The sequence below is a fragment of the Rhincodon typus genome, chromosome 13 (assembly GCF_021869965.1).
Source record: "Rhincodon typus isolate 14 chromosome 13, sRhiTyp1.1, whole genome shotgun sequence".
Lineage (NCBI taxonomy): Eukaryota > Metazoa > Chordata > Chondrichthyes > Orectolobiformes > Rhincodontidae > Rhincodon > Rhincodon typus.
Genome location: NC_063344.1, coordinates 37917197 through 37940458, shown reverse-complemented (window position 1 = coordinate 37940458; position 23262 = coordinate 37917197). Strand labels below are relative to the sequence as shown.

Here is a 23262-nt window from a genome sequence, read left to right as displayed (position 1 = left end):
ATTCAGCTAGAAACCATGTGATGCTAGTACATTTTCTTTCCTTTGCTTTATTTTGCTGATATCTAGAGGTGTTCCGTGGGTTTGATTCTTGTGAAATTTATGCATCCAGAGCTGATCTATTAATGTCTTGCAACTATATTTAGAGGAATTGTCATAATGATATGCTTATGCATATGGCTTGTTCTTGAAATTGCAGTGTTTTATTGAAAGCAAGGATGAAAATGATGCTGCAGTGGTGCACATTTGCAACATAATTTCACTCATCATAGCATCCTGAATGAACAACAATCAGACGGGATGGTGGTTTAGTATAATGTCACTGACTGGTAATTAGAAGCCCCAGGCTAATGCTGTTGTGGTACTTGTTCATATCTCAGCTGGTGGAATTTAAAATTTAAAAAATAATAAATCTGGAATTGAAAGATTGTCTCAGTAGTGGTGACTACATGACTGTAGTAAACACCCAACTAGCTATTCGTATCATTTAGTGGAGGAAATCTGCTGTCCTTGTGTGGTCTGGCATATGTGACTGCAAATTCGTGGCAATGTGGCTCATTCTTAACTACTCCCTGAAGTAGCCTGCGAGCCACTCGGTTCACGGACAACTGCAATGGACAACAAATGCAATGCTGGTGATGCCCATATCCCATGGAGGGGAAAAAAAAAGATGAACTATCATGCATTGCTCGAAGCCTTTATCAACAGTCTGCATACTAAAAGAAGAATATTATGCTGCCATTGTTAAGTCCCTAGATATTACGATGGGAATAAATTGTTTACAGCACATTTTCTTGCTGTTCAATTAGGATAATTTTCAGTTGATGCCATTCATTTCTGGTTTTCAAATTTATGGTGTAATGCCATCAGACATTCAACAAAAAAAAAGAAATTGCTGGAAAAGCTTGGTAGGTTTGGCAGCATCTGTGGAGAGAATCAGAGTTAACATTTTGGGTCAAGTGACCCTTCCTCAGAACAGAGAACCCTTCCTCAGAATGATCACTTAATCTGAAACATTAACTTTGATTCTCTTCACAGATGCTTCCAGACCTGCTAACCTTTTCCAGCAATTTCCGTTTGTGTTTCTGATTTACAGATCCACCGTTCTATTGGGTTTGTTTTAAAACAAAAATAAGACTTCGGGCATTATTGTCAATAAATGAACGTTTTTGCAGGAACATGAATTTTGTAGAATTCTTTAACTTTATAAAGTTACAAATTTATTTTGAAACTCCTAGTTGACAATTTGGTGTATTCTGTATCGATTCTGAGAGTTATCCACTTGTATATTTTTTTTCCTAATTTTTCTGGATGTGTCTAGTTTCTTTCCAAAAGTCACAATGGGTTCTGTTTCCAATGTGCACAGCTTCTGGTACATCATTCCATGTTCTTGAAATCCTCTTGCTTTTTTTTAGTTAAAAAGAAAAATTGTTTTTGATTTTTTATTTTTTGATTTTTTTTAGTGGTAAATGTGTGCTGTTTCATTATGAAGCCACTGACTAGTGGAGTTTTCACAATTTACTTCATCAATTGTGAACACCTGCCAAATCTCTGTCTCTGTCCTGATTGAGGAGCGGCGCAGGACACTGAAGATAGCATCAGTTTCTCTACAGCCTCCTAAAGTGTCTCAACCCTGCTTTTGTTTGAGTAAAATTTCTTCTTTGTATTGTGACATTGACTTTTTTCAATGCATCAAATATGTTTTTATATTTGCAGGCTTCTAGTTAGTGCATCTCAAGATGGAAAGTTAATCATCTGGGACAGTTATACAACAAATAAAGTAAGAATATAATTGCTTTGACTATAATGTCTCACAATTTAGATCTTGTGTAGCTTTGTGACGACTTGATATTTTCTTGTCTTTTCTACAGATGCACGCTATCCCTTTACGATCATCGTGGGTTATGACTTGTGCATATGCTCCATCGGGAAACTATGTTGCGTGTGGTGGGCTGGACAACATCTGTTCAATATACAGCTTGAAAACGAGGGAGGGCAATGTTCGAGTGAGTAGGGAACTACCGGGGCATACAGGTATGGTCACGTTGGAGTAAATGGTGTCATAGGCAAAGGGAGAATGGATGGATCTAACTTATGACCGACTTCTTAAGCCTGAGACAGTGAGCTGATTTGCTTTTTTTTGCCTTTTTTTATTCCTGTCCCTTACTGAAGTAGGCCAAGTTGTGTTTCTGAAACCCTTTTTTGTAAATTTTCAATCTTAGAGGTAAAGCCATAACAAAATCCCTTAAAATGAATTTAGATGTAAGATTTATTAATAAATCCTTCAAAATGTGGTGGAGGGAATTGCTTCCTTACTTGATGCACACAAAAGCAAATGTGATAGATGGAAAGAGAAAGTGAAGGAAGTAAATTGCAACTGTTGAATTTCTTAAATTAGTACCAACATCTTTGATTATGTGGCTTAGAATCCAGTAAGTCTGTACCCAGTTGTGAGTCTTTCACTTAGCTGATTTTGTAAGTTCACTTCCTGGGATGCAGACGAATGGCAGTTAATGGTGCAGAAATATTTTTTGTTCTCTTGAGAATTAGTCCCGTTTGGCAGGTAAAGTCTGAGATTCTTTCTGGAGGTGAGATTATTGCGAGAGAACTGGAGAGCAGGCCTCCTTGATGCTCACACCTGGAGCTGCTTGTTTCATGAGGTTGAGACAGCAACTGAAGTCAGAATTCAAATCTGTATACTTAACAGTTTAATCAATGCAGGTTCAAGTCGTGTGATGAGGTGTTTTCTTCTAAGTCATTCAGAGAAACAAGCTACTTTGATCATCTTCATAAAAATGACCATTGTGAGGTGGAGGTGCTGATGTGCCCATCTCTGTGGGTAATTGGAAAGCAATTATCATTCTCATGTACAGTAGTAATTTTATAATTCTTTTGTGTTATGGTCTTCATGGAAGTTGGGAAGACTTTAGGCAGCTTATCGTCTTAATTAGTGGCTGTACGAGTCTTCATGAGTTAAGGAATTGTTAATGAACTAGCTGGCTGTAAATATTAATTGGAGCGCTTCCTTATATTGGCTTAAAGTAATATATAACAAACAAAAAGAAAAAATTTACTAAAGAAGCTCAGCAGGACCGGCAGCATCTAGGAGAGAAAACAGAGTTAATGTTTCAAGTCCAGTGACCCTTCTTAAGGACTAGAAGCAGCTAGGAAAAGGTGGTATTTATGCTGATGATGGGGAATAGAGGTGGGGAGATGGTGTGAAAGGATTGAGCGGATAGGTGGAGATGGTACAGAGAGAGAGAACGAGCGAGAAAAACAAAACAAGGATAGGCACACAAAGGGGTTATTGATTAAACCAGGGAAGAAGAAAAGCAAGATATGTGGTAATGGGGACCGAGTCATGGAACAACCCATTTCACGACGGGAAATCCTGGTGTTGTGGGGGTGGTTAATAGACAAGGGAGGAAATGTTCATCTTCACCTCTACGAAAGTGGTATGTAGATAAGTTATACAACCATGAGTTCCTAGTTTTGAAGTAGCCAAGGCTAAAAGAAGTATTATAGTTGGTTAAATTACTGCCTCTGCTTGGAAGAGGAAACACTGGTCAGGATTCATTTTCCTGCTCTATATCCGATGATTATTCCTTCAAAATGTGTATGTTGAGTAATGTTGAGATTTGACTCCATTATGATGAGATTGAGCAATCCTTCAAGTTTCTGGTCAAGGCACTGGGGAATGCTTTTCTGAAACTAACAACAAAGGAAAGAGTTGCTGCCTTCAAGCAAGGAAGAAAAAGAAAAAACAGTTGCAATCGTGCTGCTTGGCCTGCTGTGTTCATCCAGCTCTACACCTTGTTATCTGCAATATGATCTGCTAGACATAAACATAAAATTTGTATGTGCTGTCAAATGCTCCTTTATAGAAGTTCAAACAAGTCATTAATTTATGGCAATGCTTGCTGACACCAACAACTGCAGGTAGCTATACATGCATGTTCATTCAGCAATGCACAGCTCCAAGCAGTGACATGAAATGTAGACTTTAAAGTGCGATGGCATACACAAATGCATTGCTGCATACATGCAGGGAAGCATGCACAATTTTGAATGGGTCTTCAGTGGTGGGAAGAGGCTGCAGGGGATGAATGGAACTTCTGGAATGAGAAGAGCCATGAGCTGGGGCGGAAGGGGGTGAGACAAAGAGAACCCAGGAGTTGTGGGAGGTGGGGGAAATTGAGCTGGGGGTTCCAGGAGAACTCGCACTCTCTTCCCCTTCGGTTTTCTCCTGGATCCTGATCTCTTGCTAACGCCCAAGCTCCCACTTACCGTCCCCTCCCCAACCCCTGAACACTTATCCCTGTCCCTGGACCTCCCACCATTGGACCTGATCCCCCGAAAGCTGCACACGCACAATTTAAAGAAGAGCATAGCACTAGCGTCGCTGACAGCAATTTATTGTCTTGCCTACTTCCAAATCTTTTTCTTATCAGCAGCAGCTTTCATTGCTACGATGTGAAAGTATGGAGGCTAACCAAATATCAGAATTCACTTGATTCATTGAATAATTGAATTTTGCACAGGTGTTTGACCACCTCACATCAAGAGCACTGTTGGAATTTATTCTGACAAGGCACTTTACAATGACCATGCCAATGACATAATGTATTGAAAATATTTAGAGAAGGAAGGAAGATTGCTAAATTTGCTCCCACAAGAGAAAAGATTAGAGGCACCCTCCAATGCATGGATAATGAGGCTTTTTAAGTGGATTATAGGTTTTTTTTGCTGGAGGTGGAGAAATATGGTTTTGACTCATTTAAAAGCAATTGTTATTTTCTAGATGAAACTTTTTGATGTAAGCCTAGGTAGCATATGCTATGGTTCTTATTCTGTTGGGACTTCAATGTTTGAATGTCATCTAATAGTTAGAATTAAGTATTGAAAACTGTTACAGTCAGGCCATTAATATTATTTTATTTGATAATATCTTAAGTCCTTTGTCATGCTTTTGGTCCCCACCCTTTCTGCCAGACCTGCTGTAGTTTCTCCAGCATTTTCTGTTTTTTGTTTCCGATATCCAGCATTTGCAGTGGTTTGTATTTGTTATATTTGGCCTATTGCATTGAGCTGCTTCTTTTGGAAACCACTTGTGAATATTTTCTCTACAGTTATACATGAAAATGTGTATCAGATTGAATGTTAGAATTAATTGTAGACATTTTAGAACCAATTATGAAGATTATGAAAGTAAACCGTTAATGTTTGTTTTATTTTTCTCTACAGGTTACTTATCGTGTTGTCGCTTTTTGGATGATAATCAGATTGTTACAAGCTCAGGAGATACCAGCTGGTAAGTTGAAAAGTCCTTAGCATCGCAGCCTATTTGAAAGTTCTACCAGGGCAGTCCCAAGGATATGGTCCTTCTTCAAAACCCACTAAATATTTTCTCTCTCAAGTATTTATCCATTTCACTGTTGAAAGTTACAATTGAATTTTCCTCCACTATCCTCGTTGCATCACAATGTACATCATTAAAAGCTTGCCATGTAGTTCTTTTCTCATCCCCTCCCCTCATCTCCTATCTGGCTGTTCTGCAAATTTAAATTTGTGTCAATGGTTACTATTCATTTTGCCTTTTGAATTGATTTCTTTCTTATTTATTCTTCTCAAAATCATGAATCAAGATTATGAACATCTCTTAAAATTTTTAACCCCTCTTTTTGAAGAGAATAACCCAAGCTTCAACAGTATTTGCATACAACTGAGCCCTCTATCCATTGCAGTGTTCTAGTGCAAAAACAGAAATTGCTGGAGAAAAATCAGGTCGGCAGCATCTGTGGAGAGAAAAGAGTTAGCGTTTAAAAAAGACTTCTCCAGTAATTTCTGTTTTGTTTCAGATTTCCAGCATCTGCAGTTGTTTGTTTTAGTGTAATAATCTAATGAATCAGTTTTGCATCCTCACCAAGGCCTTGACATTCTTCCTAATGTGTCCAGAACTGAACATATAACTGCAGCTGACGGCTGACCATTGTTCTTTAAAGGTTTACCATAACCACTTTGTCATTATGCTTTGTTCCACCTTTTCGTGAAGTTGAGGATGCTGCATTTTTTAAAAATAGACTTCTCAACTTGTCCAAGCATCTTTGAAGGTTTATGCGCGTGAATGTCCAGATTCCAAAACACCCTTTTTAAAATTGTACAAATAGTTTATGTTGCTCCTCACCATTCTTCCTACCAAATATACTAATATTCCTGTTTTCTTTCATCTGCCACGTGTCTGCGCGTTTCATCAATATGTACTGTTTTAAGTCTTAATTTGTTTATTATTGTTTATTCTTTTTCTTAAGTATTGAGTCGTCTGCACACATTGAAATTATGCTTTCTATATACAAGTCAGGTATGTTTTATTTTTATCGTGTGAGAGTAGTGCTAATGATAAACCCTAGGGCACGCCATTGTATATTTCTCTCAAGCCTGAAACCTAACTGTTCACTGCACTCCCTTTCAGGTGCCTTGGCTACTTTTGCCTTCATGTTAAACCTGTAGACTTTTATTTTGATGATGTATCTGATTTGCCGTACTTCATTAAACAACGTTTGAAGGTTTACATACCAAACATTAGCTGCATCATCCATAGAAACTCCTGTATTAACTTTGTCAAAGAGCCCAAATCAAGTGATTTAGTAATATGATTAGCCTTTGATATCCATGTCAAATAATTTATTGTCCTATATTTTTGCAAGTGTCAATATCATTTGTCCCAGTTGTAAAGACAGTGTCTTTTTGTTTTTTATATTTTTAACTGGGGACTAAAATGAGAAAAGAACTGCTTTGAAACCAAGGCTGATGAGGAATTGCTGCACTTTTTTGAAAACTGATTGTAAGTGCTGCTTATTCAGCGGCTGGTTCAAACAGTAGTAGTGAAAAGTTCGCAAAGTAGAGCCAAAAGCTGTGACAAGTGAAGATTCAGTTGGCAGCTGATTGGTGTGGTCTGTGGACTAGTGACCGGTTATTGATGACGAATGTCTTCTGGCTAACAATTGAGATTGCCAACTAAAAGCTTGGGGCTGTGAACAAAATAAAGAAGTTATCATATCTCTGCAAAACACAAACTATCTCTGTTCTCTGCAGTAAGAAACATTGTCAAGCTGAAGGAAGCCAGTGTATTTTTCCTTTACTAGTTGCTGTAAACTGAGACTTTAATTAAACATCCTTGAAGATCTTTTAGAAGTGTGCAGTCAACCTGTATCTCTTGAAAAACATGAAAGCATCTGGATGAGAAAGGTTAGGAAGCGGTATTCTGATCAGTGCAAGAATCATCTCAGCAAACTCTTAGCAAGGACCACTGAACTGTGTTCCCACTCTTTTTTCCTCTGCTGATAATACCCATGTCTTTTCTGTTGTCTGTGTGCATGTAGAAGGGGAGTTTATAAGGTTTAGTTTTAACTAGTAAAGTTATATGTTGACAGTTCCTAATGGTTTTGATTTGGTTTGTTATTGTCATGTGTACTGAGATACAGTGAAAAGTATTGTATTTTGTGCAAACCAGACAAATCATATCTCACGTTAGTATATCAGGCTGATAGAACATAATGCAGAATATAATATTACAGCTACAGAGGAGGTGCAGAGAAAGATCAGCTCCAATAATTGAGAGTTCCACTGATAAGTCTGATAACAGCAGGGAAGAAGCTGTTCTTAAATCTGTTGGTACGTGTTTTCAAACTTTTGTATCTTCTGCCTAATGGAAGAGGGTGGAAGAGACTATAACCAGGGTGGGAGGGATCTTTGATCATGTTGTCTGCTTTCCCGAGGCAGTGGGAAGTGTAGAAAGTCAGTGGAAGGAAAGCTGGTTGGATTGGACTGCATTCACAACTTTCTGTAATTTCTTGCAGTCTTGGGCAGAGCAGTTGCCATACTATGATGTGATATATCCAGATAAGATGCTTTCCATGGTGCATATAAAAATCAGTAAGAGTCGTTGTGTAACACGCCAAGTTTCCTTAGCCTTCTGAGGAAGTAGAGGCATTGGTATGCTTTCTTGACTGTAACATCGACGTGGATGGAACAGGACAGATCATCGGTGATATTTCCTCCTTGGAACTTGAAGCTCTCAACCACCTCCACCTCTTCCCTGTTGGTACAGGCAGGGGTGTGTCCACTCCACTTCTTAAAGTGGATAACCAGCTCCTTCATTTTGCTGGCATTCAGGGAGAGATTGTTGTCTTTATGCATGCCACTAATCTGTCTATCTCCTTGTTTTTGGACTCATCCATGTTTGAGATCCAACCCACTATGGTAGATGTTAGTGGAGAATTTGGCCACACAGTCATATAGACAAACAGCATGGAAACAGATCCTTTGATCCAACTCATCTGCACCTACCAGACATCCCAATCTTACCTAGTCCCATCTGCCAGCATTTGGCCCATGTCCCTCTTAAACCCTTCCTATTCATATAGTCATCCAGATCCCTTTCTAAATGTATAATTGTAAACACCTCTACCACTTCCTTTGGGAGCTTGTTCTATACACGCACCACCCTCTACATGAGAAAGTTACCCCTCAGGTCCTTTTTAAATCTTTCCCCTCTTACCTTAAATCTATGCCCTCTAAGAATGAAGAACAATACAGCACAGGAACAGGCCCTTCGGGCAACTGTCTGTGTGGAGTTTGTGCATTCTCCCGTGTCTGCATGGGTTTCCCCTGGGTGCTCCGGTTTCCTCCCACAGTCTAATGATGTGCAAGTTAGGTGAATTGGCTATGCTAAATTGCCCCGTAGTATCCAGGGATGTGTAGGTTATATAGGGTAATGTGAAAAATATAGTGTAGGGGGTCAGGTCTGTGTGTGATGCTCTTTGGAGGGTTAGTTTGCACTTTTTGGGCTGAATGGCCTGTTTCCACATTGTAGGAATTCTATGGGCCCTCCAAGCCTGGGCCGACGTATTTTGCCTTCCATACTAAAATTTAAGGATCTGTATCCCTCTATTTCCTTCCTATTCATGTATTTGACCAGGTGCCCCTACCTCTTCTGGCTCCACACAAATTCTGTCCTTTGTCCTTGAGTGGATCAACCCTTCTCCTGGCTACCCTCTTGCTTTTTATATATGTATAAAAAGCCTTGGCATTCTCCTTAATCCTGTTTGTTAATGAATTTTCACGACTCCTTTTAGCCCTTCTAATTCCTTGTTTAAGTTCTTTCCTACTTTCCTTATATACTTCAAGGGCTTTGAGTTCCCATCCTCCTAGATCTTATGTATGCTTCCTTTTTCTTTTTGACCAAGGTCATCCAAGATTCACATAACTTGCCATACCTATCCTTCATTCTCGCAGGAGCGTGCCATTCCTCAGCTCTTATCAACTGCCGTTTGAAATAATCCCACATGTCTGATGTAGACTTACCCTCAAACAGCTGCCTCCAAACAAAATTCTCCAGTTCCTGCCTAATATTGTTGTAGTTGGCCTTCCCCAAATTTAACACCTTCACCTGAGGACTGCTGTTATCACTATCTTAAAACTCACGGTATTATGGTCACTACTCCTGAAATGTAACTCCACTCACCTGGCCAGGCTCATTTCCCAAATCCAGGTCCAGTATAATCCCTTCCCTGGTTGGACTACTTACATATTGTGTCAAGAATCCCTTCTGAATGGTCCTTACATATTCTGCCAGTCAGTCCTTTTACCCTCAAAGGAAGGTCTCCATTCTACCCCTAATCAGCCTTTGTGACTATCATTTATAAAGTTAACTATTAATTTATTCAGTTAACTATTAATTTATTCCCATTCCTTTTATTTTCCCCTGTTACTTGCTTTTCTTAATGTTCTCTGTACTTTGTTCAGCTTCTGTCCAGTATTATGAAGCACAGTTTTGGTATAAACTGTTTTCTGTTTAATCTTTTATTTCTGGGGAGCTCTGCCATTTGATCGTCTTTCCATCACCGCATCCTTCTGCATTCCCTTGGTGAAATGCCTACTCTGGACCTGGACCCCTGATCCTAATGTTAATTTACCATTCTGCCTTCTAATTTTTGAATTGCTTGGGCCAGATCACTTTTCAACTCACTGAAATTAGTCCTCCTCCAGTTTAGATTTTAACATTTCATTGTTGCTTGTCCTTTTCCATAACTGCTGTAAAACCTTTCTGACTTCCTCAAATGTTGTCCTATTGACACCAGGTTCTGTTGTCCCATTTCATTTCTTCTTTTAAAAAAAAAGACCACTAGTAGGCAATACAGTCCTTGAGCTCACTGCTGTCTGAAATATGATGAGGTTACATTTACATCTCCACATCCCTTGATTCCCTTAGTGCTCAAGATTCTTATCAATCAAAGCCTTGAATGTACAGAAGTACTGAGCATTCATTTGTCTCCTTGACCTTGAAACTGACCTTGAAGGACCTTAATCCTTTTCCTTCCTTTGTCATTAGTTCCCATCATGTGTCTGTCCCTTCCTGACTCTGGTATCTGTATCCACCAGTGATGTCCCTTTATTCTGGTACTCGGGAGGAAATTGCATGCAATACTAATTCTGAAGAATCAGGTTGGACTGAAAGTTAGCTCTGTTTCTCTCTCTTCAGAATTTTCCAGTGCTGTGTTTTTATTTCAGATCTCCAATATTCACACAACTTTGCTTCCTTTTCACTGAGTACATCCCTCACTGGTTGCAAAAATATATAGCTACCTGTCCCTCAGACTGTCAAATCCTCTTTAACAACTGTGTTTTGCACTTTGCTATGGTGCCTGCTGTTGCCGTTTACCCCACAGCGATATACTTTGCATTGCGCTACTTTTAAGGTTTCTGAAAGCCCAGTTGTTGATTGCCACACTCTCTGAAATGATTCCTGCATTGCCTGTTGCTTCCTACTCTGCCAGAGTGCTGAACTAGCTGCATCTTCACTGTATTTATGCCTCTCTGGTCTCCCAAAACGTTCCTGTGCACGAAAATCATTTACCAAAATTATTCTGCAATTAAACATAAAAAGTATGGGACCCTGTATATTGTATTGGTACAAGTTTTAGCCTACTTAATTTTGCAGTTGTAATTTTTTGTACTGATCTCTATTGCTATTTCAACCCATTTAAATTACTGAAGCTTTGTATGAAATTGTGGTCCAAAATTAGTCATCCTGCTGTAGTATTTTAGTTAATCAAAATAGCCATCATGCATATGCTGAGGGGAATGGGGAAACCACCAAGTAGTTCCATTCTGAGATAACAAGGTGTAGAGCTGGATGAACACAGCAGGCCAAGCAGCATCAGAGGAGCAGGAAGGCTGACGTTTTGGGCCCAGACCCTTGTTATCTCAGATTCTCCAGCATCTGCAGTTCCTACTATCTCTGAAGTAGTTCCATTCTGACAGTTGAGAGTCTGGTTAGTCCTTTCCCATTGGTCAAGATGAGGTGAACTCACAGCCGACAACAATCTTCATTCAGAGTGTTTTTTTCCCATTTACATAGCTCTTTTAATGTAATAAAACATGCAAAGATGCATAATCATGATAAATACTGACACTGAGTCAAAGGATGAGATATTAGGACAGCTGGCTTTGTAAGATTTTGGAGTGCACTTTAATTGTAAAACTGATATATTACAACTGTAGACTGAAGTCTGAAGGAGCCCATCTAGTCCTAGTTAGTTACAAGACCCACTGCAAGTACAAACATATTTTCTCAAGTTTTACAAAATTTATTAAGTTGATCATAAACACAAAACAAAAATGATATAATCAAAACACCTTATTAGTGTTTTTAGTGCTGTCAACCTTTCCATAGTGGGCTGCTAGTTCATGACACTGGACACCAGATTCTTGTTTTGTTCTGCTGACTCAATGTCTGTCTTTTTTCTTGTGCATCAAGCCATTAAAGCCCAGGCCTTTGTAACTCTTGCTCACCATTACCCGCTGTATGTGATCAGAGAAACCTTGAACTCTAATTGGCTTATTATTATATGTACAGTTTATGGTCAATCTAGGATTGGCTAGGTAGTCTATGCCTAATTCTTGATTTGTTCCTTTAAAAGAAATGGTCATCTTCGTGACATCACTTCCTACTGCCCCTTCTTTCATTCTTGTACATGTCAATCATTTTATAAAGTTGTCTGTTTTATAACAGCTTGTCTATTCTAGATTAATTCCACAAAAAGGCACCAGGGAACAATTAATCCATCATCTTAGGGTATTTAGTGTCACCTCTCATGATTTACTATCATCTCAAATGTCCTCGGTGATACATCTAAAATTCTGGGGAAAACAAAAATCAGTGTCCTTTAATTACAAGAATTATTAGTGACTCCACAATAATTGTTAATAACTTAGACAAATTAAAGTAACCATATAAACTAACAACAGACTCATTACACACTTAAGTTACCCATTTTAAAATATAGCTGTGCTTCAAAAGCATTATCACATTTGTCACAAACAAAACAAAATTTGCTGGAGAAACGCAACAGTTTTGGCAGCATCTGTAGAGAGAAAAAATATAACATTGAGTCCAGTGACCCTTCTTCAGAACTTGTTTAATCAAGTCAAAATTAACTCAATCCTACAAATTACCTTGGCTTTAAGAAGAAATGGAATGATTTAGTAATGGAATTCCAAACTTTAGAGTCTAGGTACTTGAGACATGACCACCAAAGTTGGAGAGTAGGAAACATGGCATGTGCAAGAGGACAGAATTGGTGATGCAGTTCTTTGAAGATTATACAACTGGATGCAGATACAGGAAGATGTGAGGCAAGAAGGTTTTGATGACTGACACCTGGTGGTAGTTCAGCAAACACATAGGTGATAAATGGGCAGGACTCAGAGTGGATTAGGGTAAAGGCAGCAGGGGTTTTTGGATGTGCTGACAGCTGTGAATGATGGAAAATGACATTACCAAATGGCAAAATTAGATATCAGTTTTGCGAAAAAGATTGCTAAACTGGATCATATGGAAATAGACTTCCTTCCTAGGTTTTGATTCAGTCTTGAGTTAAGTGTAGGATCAAAGGTTTTGGAGAAAGATGGCAGAAGGAAAGCAAGGGAGTTATCAAAAGCATAGATGAGAGTTGGAGACAGTTTCAATATTACATAGGTGTAAGGAGGTGGTCTTTCTGATGAAGTAGGTTCAATCAGATGTTCAGGTTATAAACAAATCATTTTCAGTCTGGAATGTTGACTATGGGAGAGAGAATTGGTTGAAACAGTTTGTAGTGGAGATGACGAGATGGCAAGGTAGCTTGGACATAGGACGGTAGCTTGGAGAGTTAAAGGTGTAAAGGGTGGGATTTTGAGGGAACTGTTGATGGTAGCACATTTCAAAAGGAAGAGGGAACTGTTCATTATTTCAGCTAATATAAGTGCCAGGAAGTGATGTTAGGTGCTTGGACACTTAGTGGCAATAGGGTGGAGAGTGTGGGAGTTGGAGTTCATGGACAGACTGAGCTAGGAGAGAGCCTGAAAGGGCAGTTAACATTCTACTCAAAACCCCTAAGATTAATCCAGAAATATACCCCAAATGATTCTCCTTTTCCAACAAAACGCGTTTGTTGAAGATAAACCATTGGTTTTATGGAAAACCTACTGCTTTTTTTTTACAATACTGCTGAATGCGTTAATGTCTATTTTTGTATTTGCAGTGCATTATGGGACATTGAAACTGGCCATCAAACTACCATGTTTTCAGGACACACTGGGGATGTAATGAGTCTCACGCTTAGTCCTGACATGCGAATTTTTGTTTCTGGTGCTTGTGATGCTTCTGCCAAACTCTGGGATATTAGAGATGGAATGTGTAGACAGTCATTCACTGGACATGTGTCTGATATTAATGCAGTTTGTGTAAGTATAGTTTTTTTGGTCATTTCAATAAGACAGAAGAATTCTGCTGGTTCTAGATATGTGACAACTTTTGTGTCTATAGGATAATTGTTGAAAATAGAAATAATTTTTCTACCATTTCATTGGTGAAGTCTGTATGATTTGAGCTGACTTTGCATTAGTTTTAAATCAAAAACAAATTATGCATACTATAAACTACAAGAATAATTGATTCTGGGATGAGGGACTTGAAATCACAAGGATAAATTGGAGAAGCTGAGGCCATTCTCCTCAGAAAGAAAAGTTAAGAGGAGATTTGATGGACATGTTCAAAATCATTAACTGTCTGGATACTAGTTGGGACAATTTCTCCCAATGGAAGCGCTAGAGGACACCAATTTAAAATGAATCGTGAAAGAGTTGATGACAATGTGTGGTTAGCATCCAGAAAGCATTGCCAGAGAATGAAGTAGAGGTAATTCCAACTGTAACTTTCTAAAGAAAATTTGAGGATCTGAAAAGCTGTGGAGAAAATCACTGGCGCACAGGAAAAAGTCCAGAGATTGGGATTAACTGAATTGCTCCTGCAGAGACCTGACATGGACACAAGAGACAACCTTTTGTCATCTTTTGTGGTGTAAACGTTCTATAATTTGTGATTGTACATAAATTCATATTACAAGCCAATCACTCTATATTTGGTTTATGTTGTAATGGTATCTTATACCTACTTCTGTACTATTCCATTTACATTTTGGCAAGATATTATATTGTGTTTCCACAGTTCTTCCCTAATGGAAATGCATTTGCCACTGGGTCAGATGATGCCACTTGTAGACTGTTTGACCTCCGAGCGGACCAGGAGCTGATGATGTATTCCCATGATAACATTATCTGTGGCATTACATCAGTTGCATTTTCCAAAAGTGGTCGCCTCCTGTTGGCAGGCTATGATGACTTTAATTGCAATGTTTGGGACTCTTTGAAAGGAGATCGTGCAGGTCAGTAAAACTATGCATGATTTTTTTTTTTGAATAATTTATCATGTCAGCTAAAGGACAGTATGACTTAGAACACAAACAAAGTTTATCCATAAGCTCTTCCAAGGCTTTGATATAGTTGCATATTTTAGTCTATAATCTGGAGCTGTGGGAAGACTTCTGAATATTTTACTCCTACAGAACAGCTTCTTCCATCTTCTGTACGGAAACCTGCTTTGCCTTAAAGTTTGGAACAAATTTTGATAGCTGCTTGCTTAAGCTGACCATTACCAGACTCAAAATTGGGCCATACATCCTTTCTAATCAGAATTTTCCCATTACTGTCCAATATCCAGTCATGTCAAAAGACCAAGTGTTATGATGATATGTTATATGAACTTATTATATGAAATAAAAGTTACTATCTATAAAGATGACTGAGTCAGTTCAGTGCCAGACTTGACCACTCTAGTATGTTCCTGACAAGCCATCCGTGTTCTATCCTTCATAAACTTGAAGTCTTCCAAAACCCCACCTGTTCTTTCTTGCATCAAATCCAATACATGAGTCATCTCTCTCAGTGGCTTATGATTAAGTAACACCTCGATTTAAAAGTTCACATCTTTGTTTTCATCTGCTTCCTTGGCCTCATTTGTTCCATATCTCTAGTTCCAGCCCACAATGTTGAGATACCTGCATTCTTCTAATTCTAATCTCTTGAGCATCTCTTATTTTTAATTATTCTGCCATTGGTGACCTTGACTTCAGCTGCCTAAATCCTAAGCTCTGGCTTTCCTTCCTGAGCCCCTCAAAATTAGTTTCCAATTTTAAGATGCTGCCTGAAACTTGCCTCTTTAACTAAAATTGTGGTTATCTGCCCTAATTGCTCCTATTTAGTTTGGTGTCATAGTTTTAGTTTTTGTTTTAGTGCCCCTGGAGTTTTTTGAGGATGTAACTAGTAGAATAGATGAGAACAAATGGACGTAATGTACTTGGATTTTGATACAGTCCTGCATAAGCAGTTAGTGGACAATGTTAAAGCACATGGAGTAGGGGTAGTGTTGTTAGCATGGCTTGTGAATTGGTTGACAGGAACGAAATAGAGTGGGAATGAATGAGTTCTGGGTAATACCCAAAACGTTGACTGCCCCTTTCCTCCAGACGCTGCCTGGCATCCTGTGTTCTTCCAGCCTCCTGTTTGTCCACCATGAATGAGTCTTTTCTCTGGTAACAGCAGTGACTAGTGGTGTCTGCAGAGGTCAGTTTGGGCTCCAACTATTCACAATACATATATAAATAACCTGAATGAGGGAACTAAATGCAAAATTTCCAAGTTCACTGATGACATTAAACTGGATGGGATTTAGAATTGTGAGGAAGAGTCAACAAGGCTTCAAGGTGATTTGGACAAGTTGAATGATTGAGCACAGACATGGCAGATGCAGTACAATGAAGCTAAATGTAAAGTAGTATACTTTGGTATCAAAAACAGACTGGAAACGTATTATTTAAATGATGATATATTAGAAAGTGTGGATGCGCAAAGGGGTTTGGATGTCCTTATACACCATGCAATGGAAACAAGCATGCAAGTGCAATAAGCAGTTAGGAAGGCAAATGGTATATTAGCATCCATTACGAAAGGATTTGAGTTCTGAAATAGTGATGTCTTACTGCAGTTGTACGGGGCCTTGGTGAGACCACACTCGGACTATTGATGATTTTAAGTCTCAGTAACGAAAGACATACTTACTCTTGGAGTTCTTGCTAGTTTGGGAGTCTAGAATGAGGGGTCACAGTCTCAGGATATGGGGTAGTTCCTTTATAGGTGAGATGAAAATTTTCTTCACTCAAAGGATAGTGAACCTGTGGAATTTTCTATCACAAGGCGTTGAAGCCTAAGTCACTGAATATATTTAAGAAAGAGAGAATTTTCAGATTTTAAAGGTCAAGGGGTCTGGGGAGAAAGCAGGGATATGGCTTATGATCCTATTGAATGGTGGAGCAGGCTGAAAGAATCAAGTGGCCTTCTGCTCCTTGTTTCTATGTTTCAAAGAACTGGAAACTAAAATCCATTTCTCCCCCACTTTGGAATCCAAGTTCTCAAATTATAATCTATTATGAGTCTACTTCATACTAAAATAGGGAAGTAGCCATGTACATTCCACTACATTTGCAGTTATCTCTGCCGTAACGTTTTCTTGGGTTCCTTACTATGTCAGTTTAGTTTTGCAGCTTTGCCTGAACTAGAGATTGTGGATGTTCACTGATCACAAAGCTCTGAGAATTGTCTACTTGGACATTTAATCAAGCCTTTGACAAGGTTCCACATGATAGACTGATTAGTAAAGTTCGATCACGTAGGATTCAGGGAGGGCTTGTCAACCAGACACAAAATTGGCTTGATGATACCAGACAGGGGGGTGGTGGAGGGTCGTTTTTCTGACTGGAGGCCTGTGCCCAGCGGTGTTCCATAGGGATTTCTACTAGGTCCACTATTATTTATAAATGATTTGCATGAGAATTTAGGAGGCATGGTTTGTGGATGACTCCAAAATTGGTGGTATAGTTGATGGTGAAGAAGGTTATCTAAGATTAAAAAGGGATCTTGATTGATGGGGCTAAGGAGTGGCAGATGGATTTTAATTTGGATAAATGTGAAGTATTGCAATTTGGTAAAAACAAACCAGGGCAGGATAGAGACAATTAATGGTAGGGCCCTAGGTAGTGTTGTAGAACAGAGACCTAGAGGTTCAGGTACATAGTTCATTAAAAGTTGCGTCACAGGTGGACAGGGTGATTAAGGCATTTAGCATGCTTACCTTTATTGTTCGGACCATTGAATACAAGAGTTGGAATGTCACGTTGAGGTTATATAGGACGTTGGTGAGGCCACTTTTGGAGTACTGTGTGTGGTTCTGCTTTCTCTGTTATAGGAAGGATATTATTAAACTGGACAGGATTTGGAAAACATTTTCCAGGATGTTGCTGGGACCAGAGGGTTTGAGTTATAGGGAAAGGCTAGATAAGCTGGGACTTTTTTTTTTAAACTGGAGCATAGGAGGTTGAGTGGTGACCTTTATAGAAGTTTATAAAATCATGAGGGACATAGATAATGTGAACAGCAGCTGTCTTTTCCCTAGGGGGCATATTTTTAAATTGAGAGGAGAAAGATTTAAAAGGGACATGAGGAGCAACTTTTTCACACGGAGATTGGTTCATATGTGGAATGAACTGTCAGAGGAAGTGGTGAATGCAGATACAATTACAATAACATTTAAAACACATTTGGAAAAGTACATGGATAGGAAAGACTTGGAAGGGTTTAGGTGAAATACGGGCAACTGGAACTAGTTTTGTTTGGGAACGTTTTTGGTGTGGACTACTTGGACCGAAGGGTCTGTTTCCATGATGTATGTATGACCCTATGTATGGACCTTTGGATGGGCATCATGAAAAATGACCATTATTCTAAGAATCCATCACTTACTGCTGTCTGTTGGAGAGGAAGCTTTCCACCTTTGCTTGATCTACATGCACTTAACTTCAAGCCTGCACCATATGGCTGACTGTAAGAATCGCTGTATAACACAGGCCACCTGATACCACAAAGGCTTCGCATGTTGTGCTCATGTTGGAAGTCTTAGCCCACAGATTAATCAAGCAACGTATTTGTATCCTGGGTCATGCGTTTGTGAGCGTTTTCATATTCTGTCTGTCTGGATATGTCCTGTCTCACCTTCGAATAGAATCTCTGGGGCTAGATAAGGTTGTCTTGCAATACCATTGAGTCTCTTCATTGTTCACTGTAGAATCAGTGGTACTGTCACTGCCAGTAATTTCACCACATTCATTTTGCATAGCTAGGTCAATATCTTGGAATTTGTCACCTCGACAGTTGAGATGTCATAACTTTTAAGCAACTAGAAATAAGCAATACAGAACTTTCCAAAAATGAGTTATTAAAACATATTCATTACTATTTACCAGCTTGGTTAAATATGCAAACACTTTTCAAAGTCAGCGATTGTGGGGTTGTCGATGTTATCCATACCTTGAGAATTAATTATTACATATTCCCAAGTTGGAGTCACTTAACAATTTACACCATAGATGGGTAACCTGAATAAAACAAGTTTAAAAATAGTTGCTAGCAGAGCCAAGTGCATATATTATATTGGTAAAAGGAGAAATGTAATTAAAAGTTAAAATGCTTTTAACACTAAAGTTTTAGTTGTCAGACTTTGAAGTCAAAATTGCTTTGTTTCATTTGTGTTTTATTTTCCTTCTCTCTTCCTCTAGGAGTGCTTCCTGGACATGACAATCGTGTCAGCTGTTTAGGTATCACTGATGATGGAATGGCTGTAGCAACAGGATCATGGGACAGTTTCCTAAAGATCTGGAATTGAAGAAATGTCACCTGAATATCCTTCATTATGACTAAGCTGCCTAAGATGCAGTTAATGGCAATGAAATAACATTCTTTTTACCTAGTATTTGCAGGTGATTTTTTTTCTATAATTGAATACAATTGTATAACAAAGCTTCTGTAAAGTAGGCAAATCCTGACAGCTGTTAAATTTTAAAAGGGGCTAGCACATGTAACTATGTTAGCTAAGAAAATATTTCAAACTAACCATTTAGTTTTAATGGCTGAATTGTTTGGAGGGTTTATTGGTCATTCTAAATCTGCTAACTGTATTGTTTTGTACATATGGAATGTACACATTCTAGCAGCTAATCGTGTAACATCCGTCTATGTAAAAAAAAAAAAAAAAAATCACATTTTTAAAACTAGGTTTCTATATTTGCCTGTATTTGAGGCATCACTTTGACTCCAGTGATGGATAAATTGATTGCTGTTGACTTTTTTTTTTCTTGTGAATTAACTTATTGTGAAAAAATTAACTTCAGTTATATGGCTATTTTTTGCAGCAGTTTTTAAATTATAAAAAAACATTCCATTTGTATGCTTTGTTTTGTAAATGCATATGCACTGTTTAACCGTACATAGATGTACAGAAGCAGGATCCATTATGTTAAAGTTGCACATTTGCAAGATGTTCATGAACCGTTTGTAATAACACTTATCTAATATATTGCACCCAGAACACACCCCTCCCAAAAAATATTACTTGTTCATGGTGACGCTTATGGCAGCTCACGAGGGTCTTGGTAGGATCTTTCTCAGTTTTTGTGTGAAAGGTAGTATCTGGACAGTGATAAGTAAAATAAATAATGAGAGAGAGGGAGATATATATGCATTTTCCAGCAGAAGCAGCAAGTTCACAATTAAGAGAGGAACTGTTTCTGCATTCCTTCCCTACAAACAGCTACCACCCAAAAACAAATTTCTGTTTTGAACAATGTGCAATTGAAGTGATGCCTTCCCTGATTCATTTGACTTGATATAATGAATTTAGTTGCTGATCTGTTGGTGGGGTGGGGGAGCAGGTTTCAAAAATAACATTTTTCCTCACTAAATGTCAGTGTTGTGTAGACTTCTTAATGTAATAAATAGCTTTTCTCCAACATGCTTCAGTGTCAATTTAGGAGGTAATTAGTTGTTCTAAATTATTAAATCATTTTGAAGCATGAGTAATTACAACTGAACATGAAGTCCAGAGTTTACATTTTGATTTACTGAAATTTGTCAGCTTTGCTTTAAGATCGATAGCAATAAGAGGGGTTCTGAGGAAGGGTCATTTGACCTGAAATGTTAACTGATTTTTCTCCACAGATCCAGCCAGACCTGCTGAGCTTTTCCAGCAATTTCTGTTTTTGTTTCTGATTTACAGCATCCACAGTTCTCAGTTTTTTTTATCAAGGTTTTGAACTGTTGAGTCAAAATCATTCTTGAATTAGAATGTCATGACTAACCCCTTCAAAGTTGTTGAGCAGTCTTGGGTATAATTTGAAAGATATAAACCACATAAATCTAATATTTAGCTTTCTTTACTAAAGATACCAGTGTTATTGGTGCACCAATTTGAACAAATTGCATTGATTTGAGGTCAGTTTTAAAGCTTTGGGACCAACAAACACTAATCAAGTTTATGCAGAAGTAATCAGTTTCCTCCAGAACAGCAGCTTTGGATGAAGTTTTCTTTTAAGAATAATTATTATATATGCTGTTTCTTAAAGTCAGGCCAGTATTATGTTTTGCAGATGTATTTAAAATTTAAATTGCCTTTAGACAAGTTTATTGTAATAACTTTCAATCCAGTAATGGCCCTAATCACGATAGATCTGATAAATATTTTGTACAGATACACTTAGCTCTTCCAGGTAATATTTGGATTAAACGAGTTTGAAAGTGTTATGTAATTAATTTGGACACCAAGATCAAGCAGTTAGTTTAAATGGTTTAAATGTTGTGAAGCCTTTGTGAATTAATGTGCCCTACATTCAAGTATAGAACTTCAGTTTGAAGTGTATATTTTTGACCTGGAGGTTTTCAAATAGGCTTTTAACCTTTAAAATTAGAATAAATTATTAGTCATACTTTGAAACAAATAATTACTTAACTCTAATGAGTATTATATGTACATTATAGCCCAAGTATAAAATCAACTTAATGGCTTAAGTAATCTGTGACATGCCTTTTGGTTTTTGAAGTCTGTAGTCTAGCAAATTGTACAGCTGACGATTATTTGGCTTCATTTGTCTAGCATGATTTACGGGTTTGTATGCCCTGCAGTGAATGTGCAAATGGGAGCTTATTGAGTGAGGGGTTAAATTTGGATCAGTTTAACTTAAATATTGAAAAGCCTGGATGTTGCCAATTTAGATTTCCACCTTGAAAGTGGAAATGTGCACTTATGATTTTAATTGCAATGTATAAACTTACATTATTTCCTCAAGTGCATTGCTTTGGGGGACATCTGAAGATTCAGGATAGAAATACCATCTTGGATCTAATTGGTTGTACTCTAAGCAAGCCAACAAAAACAATACCTTGGGCCTTCCAGAGTGGACATCTACAGTGTAAAATAATATGTGGAATATACATGCAGTTTTGTGTAATTTGCTATCAAATTCAGTATTAAAATTATTGGTCTGAAGTGCAAAACCAGGTGTTCAGCCTGTACAATACAGAACTTCAGCTGCTATTTAAATGTTTTTCTCTGGTTACAGTATTAACACCAATTTTGTAATACTGGACTGCCTTTGGATTTTGTATCAAAATAAGAAACTTAAGTTTTCTTCTGCAGCCAATAAAACCAGCAACTTGTGCTATGTGGTTTCTCCTGTTGTGCTACTGTATAAAATGATCTTCACTTTGTATCTTTATTGTCTGATTTCACATCAACTTCCTTTGTATTTGTACAGTGGCTCAGTGAAACTAATGTTGCGATAAGTTGATTGTAACTGATAAATGCTTTTAACCAAGTCTATTACCTGACTGTTTTTGTGCTGGCATTAAGGTCCCTCTGTGCATTGTGTACAATTTACAGATATGGTACGTTTGATCTATAAAGAAATGTTTACTCCACTGTTTGGTTTTACCTACACTCAAAGGACAGTAGCTCACCATCACCACCTTCCACAAATCAGAGTGGACAATAAATATGACCTAGCCAGAGATGCCCACATCTGCTAAAGAATTTTAACAAAACAACACCCTCACCATGGAGGCTGTCACCTTTACTCATTTTCTTTACTTCAATTTTGTGCAAATTCATTTGTCAAGACTCTCACTGCATTTAGGAGAAATACAAATACAAGGTATGCAAAGATAAGACTTTTCCATAGAAAGCTGCAGAAGGAAAACTTCAAACCCGTTTGAGCTTTCCTACTCTAGAAACCCTGGCATACAGAATTATCTGCATCATGGTCTTTGGAAATTGGGCGCAGCAGTAGGCAAATTGGCCCGTTGTGCCTGCTCTACCTTTCACTATCATTGCAGTCAATCCTCTCTCTCAACACCATATTCCTGCTTTCTCTCCATACCCCTTGATGCCTTTATATGTCAAAAATTTGTCATACAGCATGCCTTTAGGCATCCCTTTAACCTTGTGAGTCATCTTTGCTCTATTTTGCATTATGGTCCCCTTTCCACCCTTGTTTTTTCAGCCTTTCACTTTTGCTTGCTTTTCTGTCTTTCATTCCTGCGTTTGTTGCCTCCTCTGTCACCTTACACAGGTTTGTATCATTCTGCCATTATAGTTTAAACCTTCCCTGACAGCACTAGCAAATAGTGTTCCATTTGAACCTCCAATTAACCTTAACAGAATCCTGAACTAAGACTTCCAAGTCCCTTTGTGCTTCAGGTTTCTGAAGACTTTCCCCTTAGATTCCAACCAAAGTGCATAACCTCATACTTTCCTCACTTTGTATTCCATTTCTTTGCCCATTCTCCTGGCCTGCCCAATTGCTTCTGCAGCCTTCCCACTTCCTCAACATAACCTGTCCCTCCACCTAACTTTGTGTTATCTGAAAACTTAATGCCCTGCATTCCTTTTCCAAATCGTTCATGTCTAATGTGAAAAATTATGGTACCAACACAGATCCGTGCAGA

The 23262-nt window shown here is 38.3% G+C and overlaps 1 protein-coding gene across 1 annotated transcript in view; it reads left to right on the top strand.

Annotated features, from left to right (window-relative positions):
• LOC109918685 (guanine nucleotide-binding protein G(I)/G(S)/G(T) subunit beta-1) overlaps positions 1-22134 on the top strand; it is a 56031-nt gene extending 33897 nt beyond the window's left edge. Inside the window, exons 5-10 of the mRNA XM_020518620.2 lie at positions 1714-1777; positions 1869-2031; positions 5242-5308; positions 13581-13782; positions 14546-14762; positions 19044-22134. Coding sequence (XP_020374209.2) covers positions 1714-1777; positions 1869-2031; positions 5242-5308; positions 13581-13782; positions 14546-14762; positions 19044-19150 — 820 coding nt within the window. The 3' untranslated portion in view covers positions 19151-22134. The remainder of the gene's footprint in view (positions 1-1713; positions 1778-1868; positions 2032-5241; positions 5309-13580; positions 13783-14545; positions 14763-19043) is intronic.
• The last annotated feature ends 1128 nt before the right edge of the window (positions 22135-23262 follow it).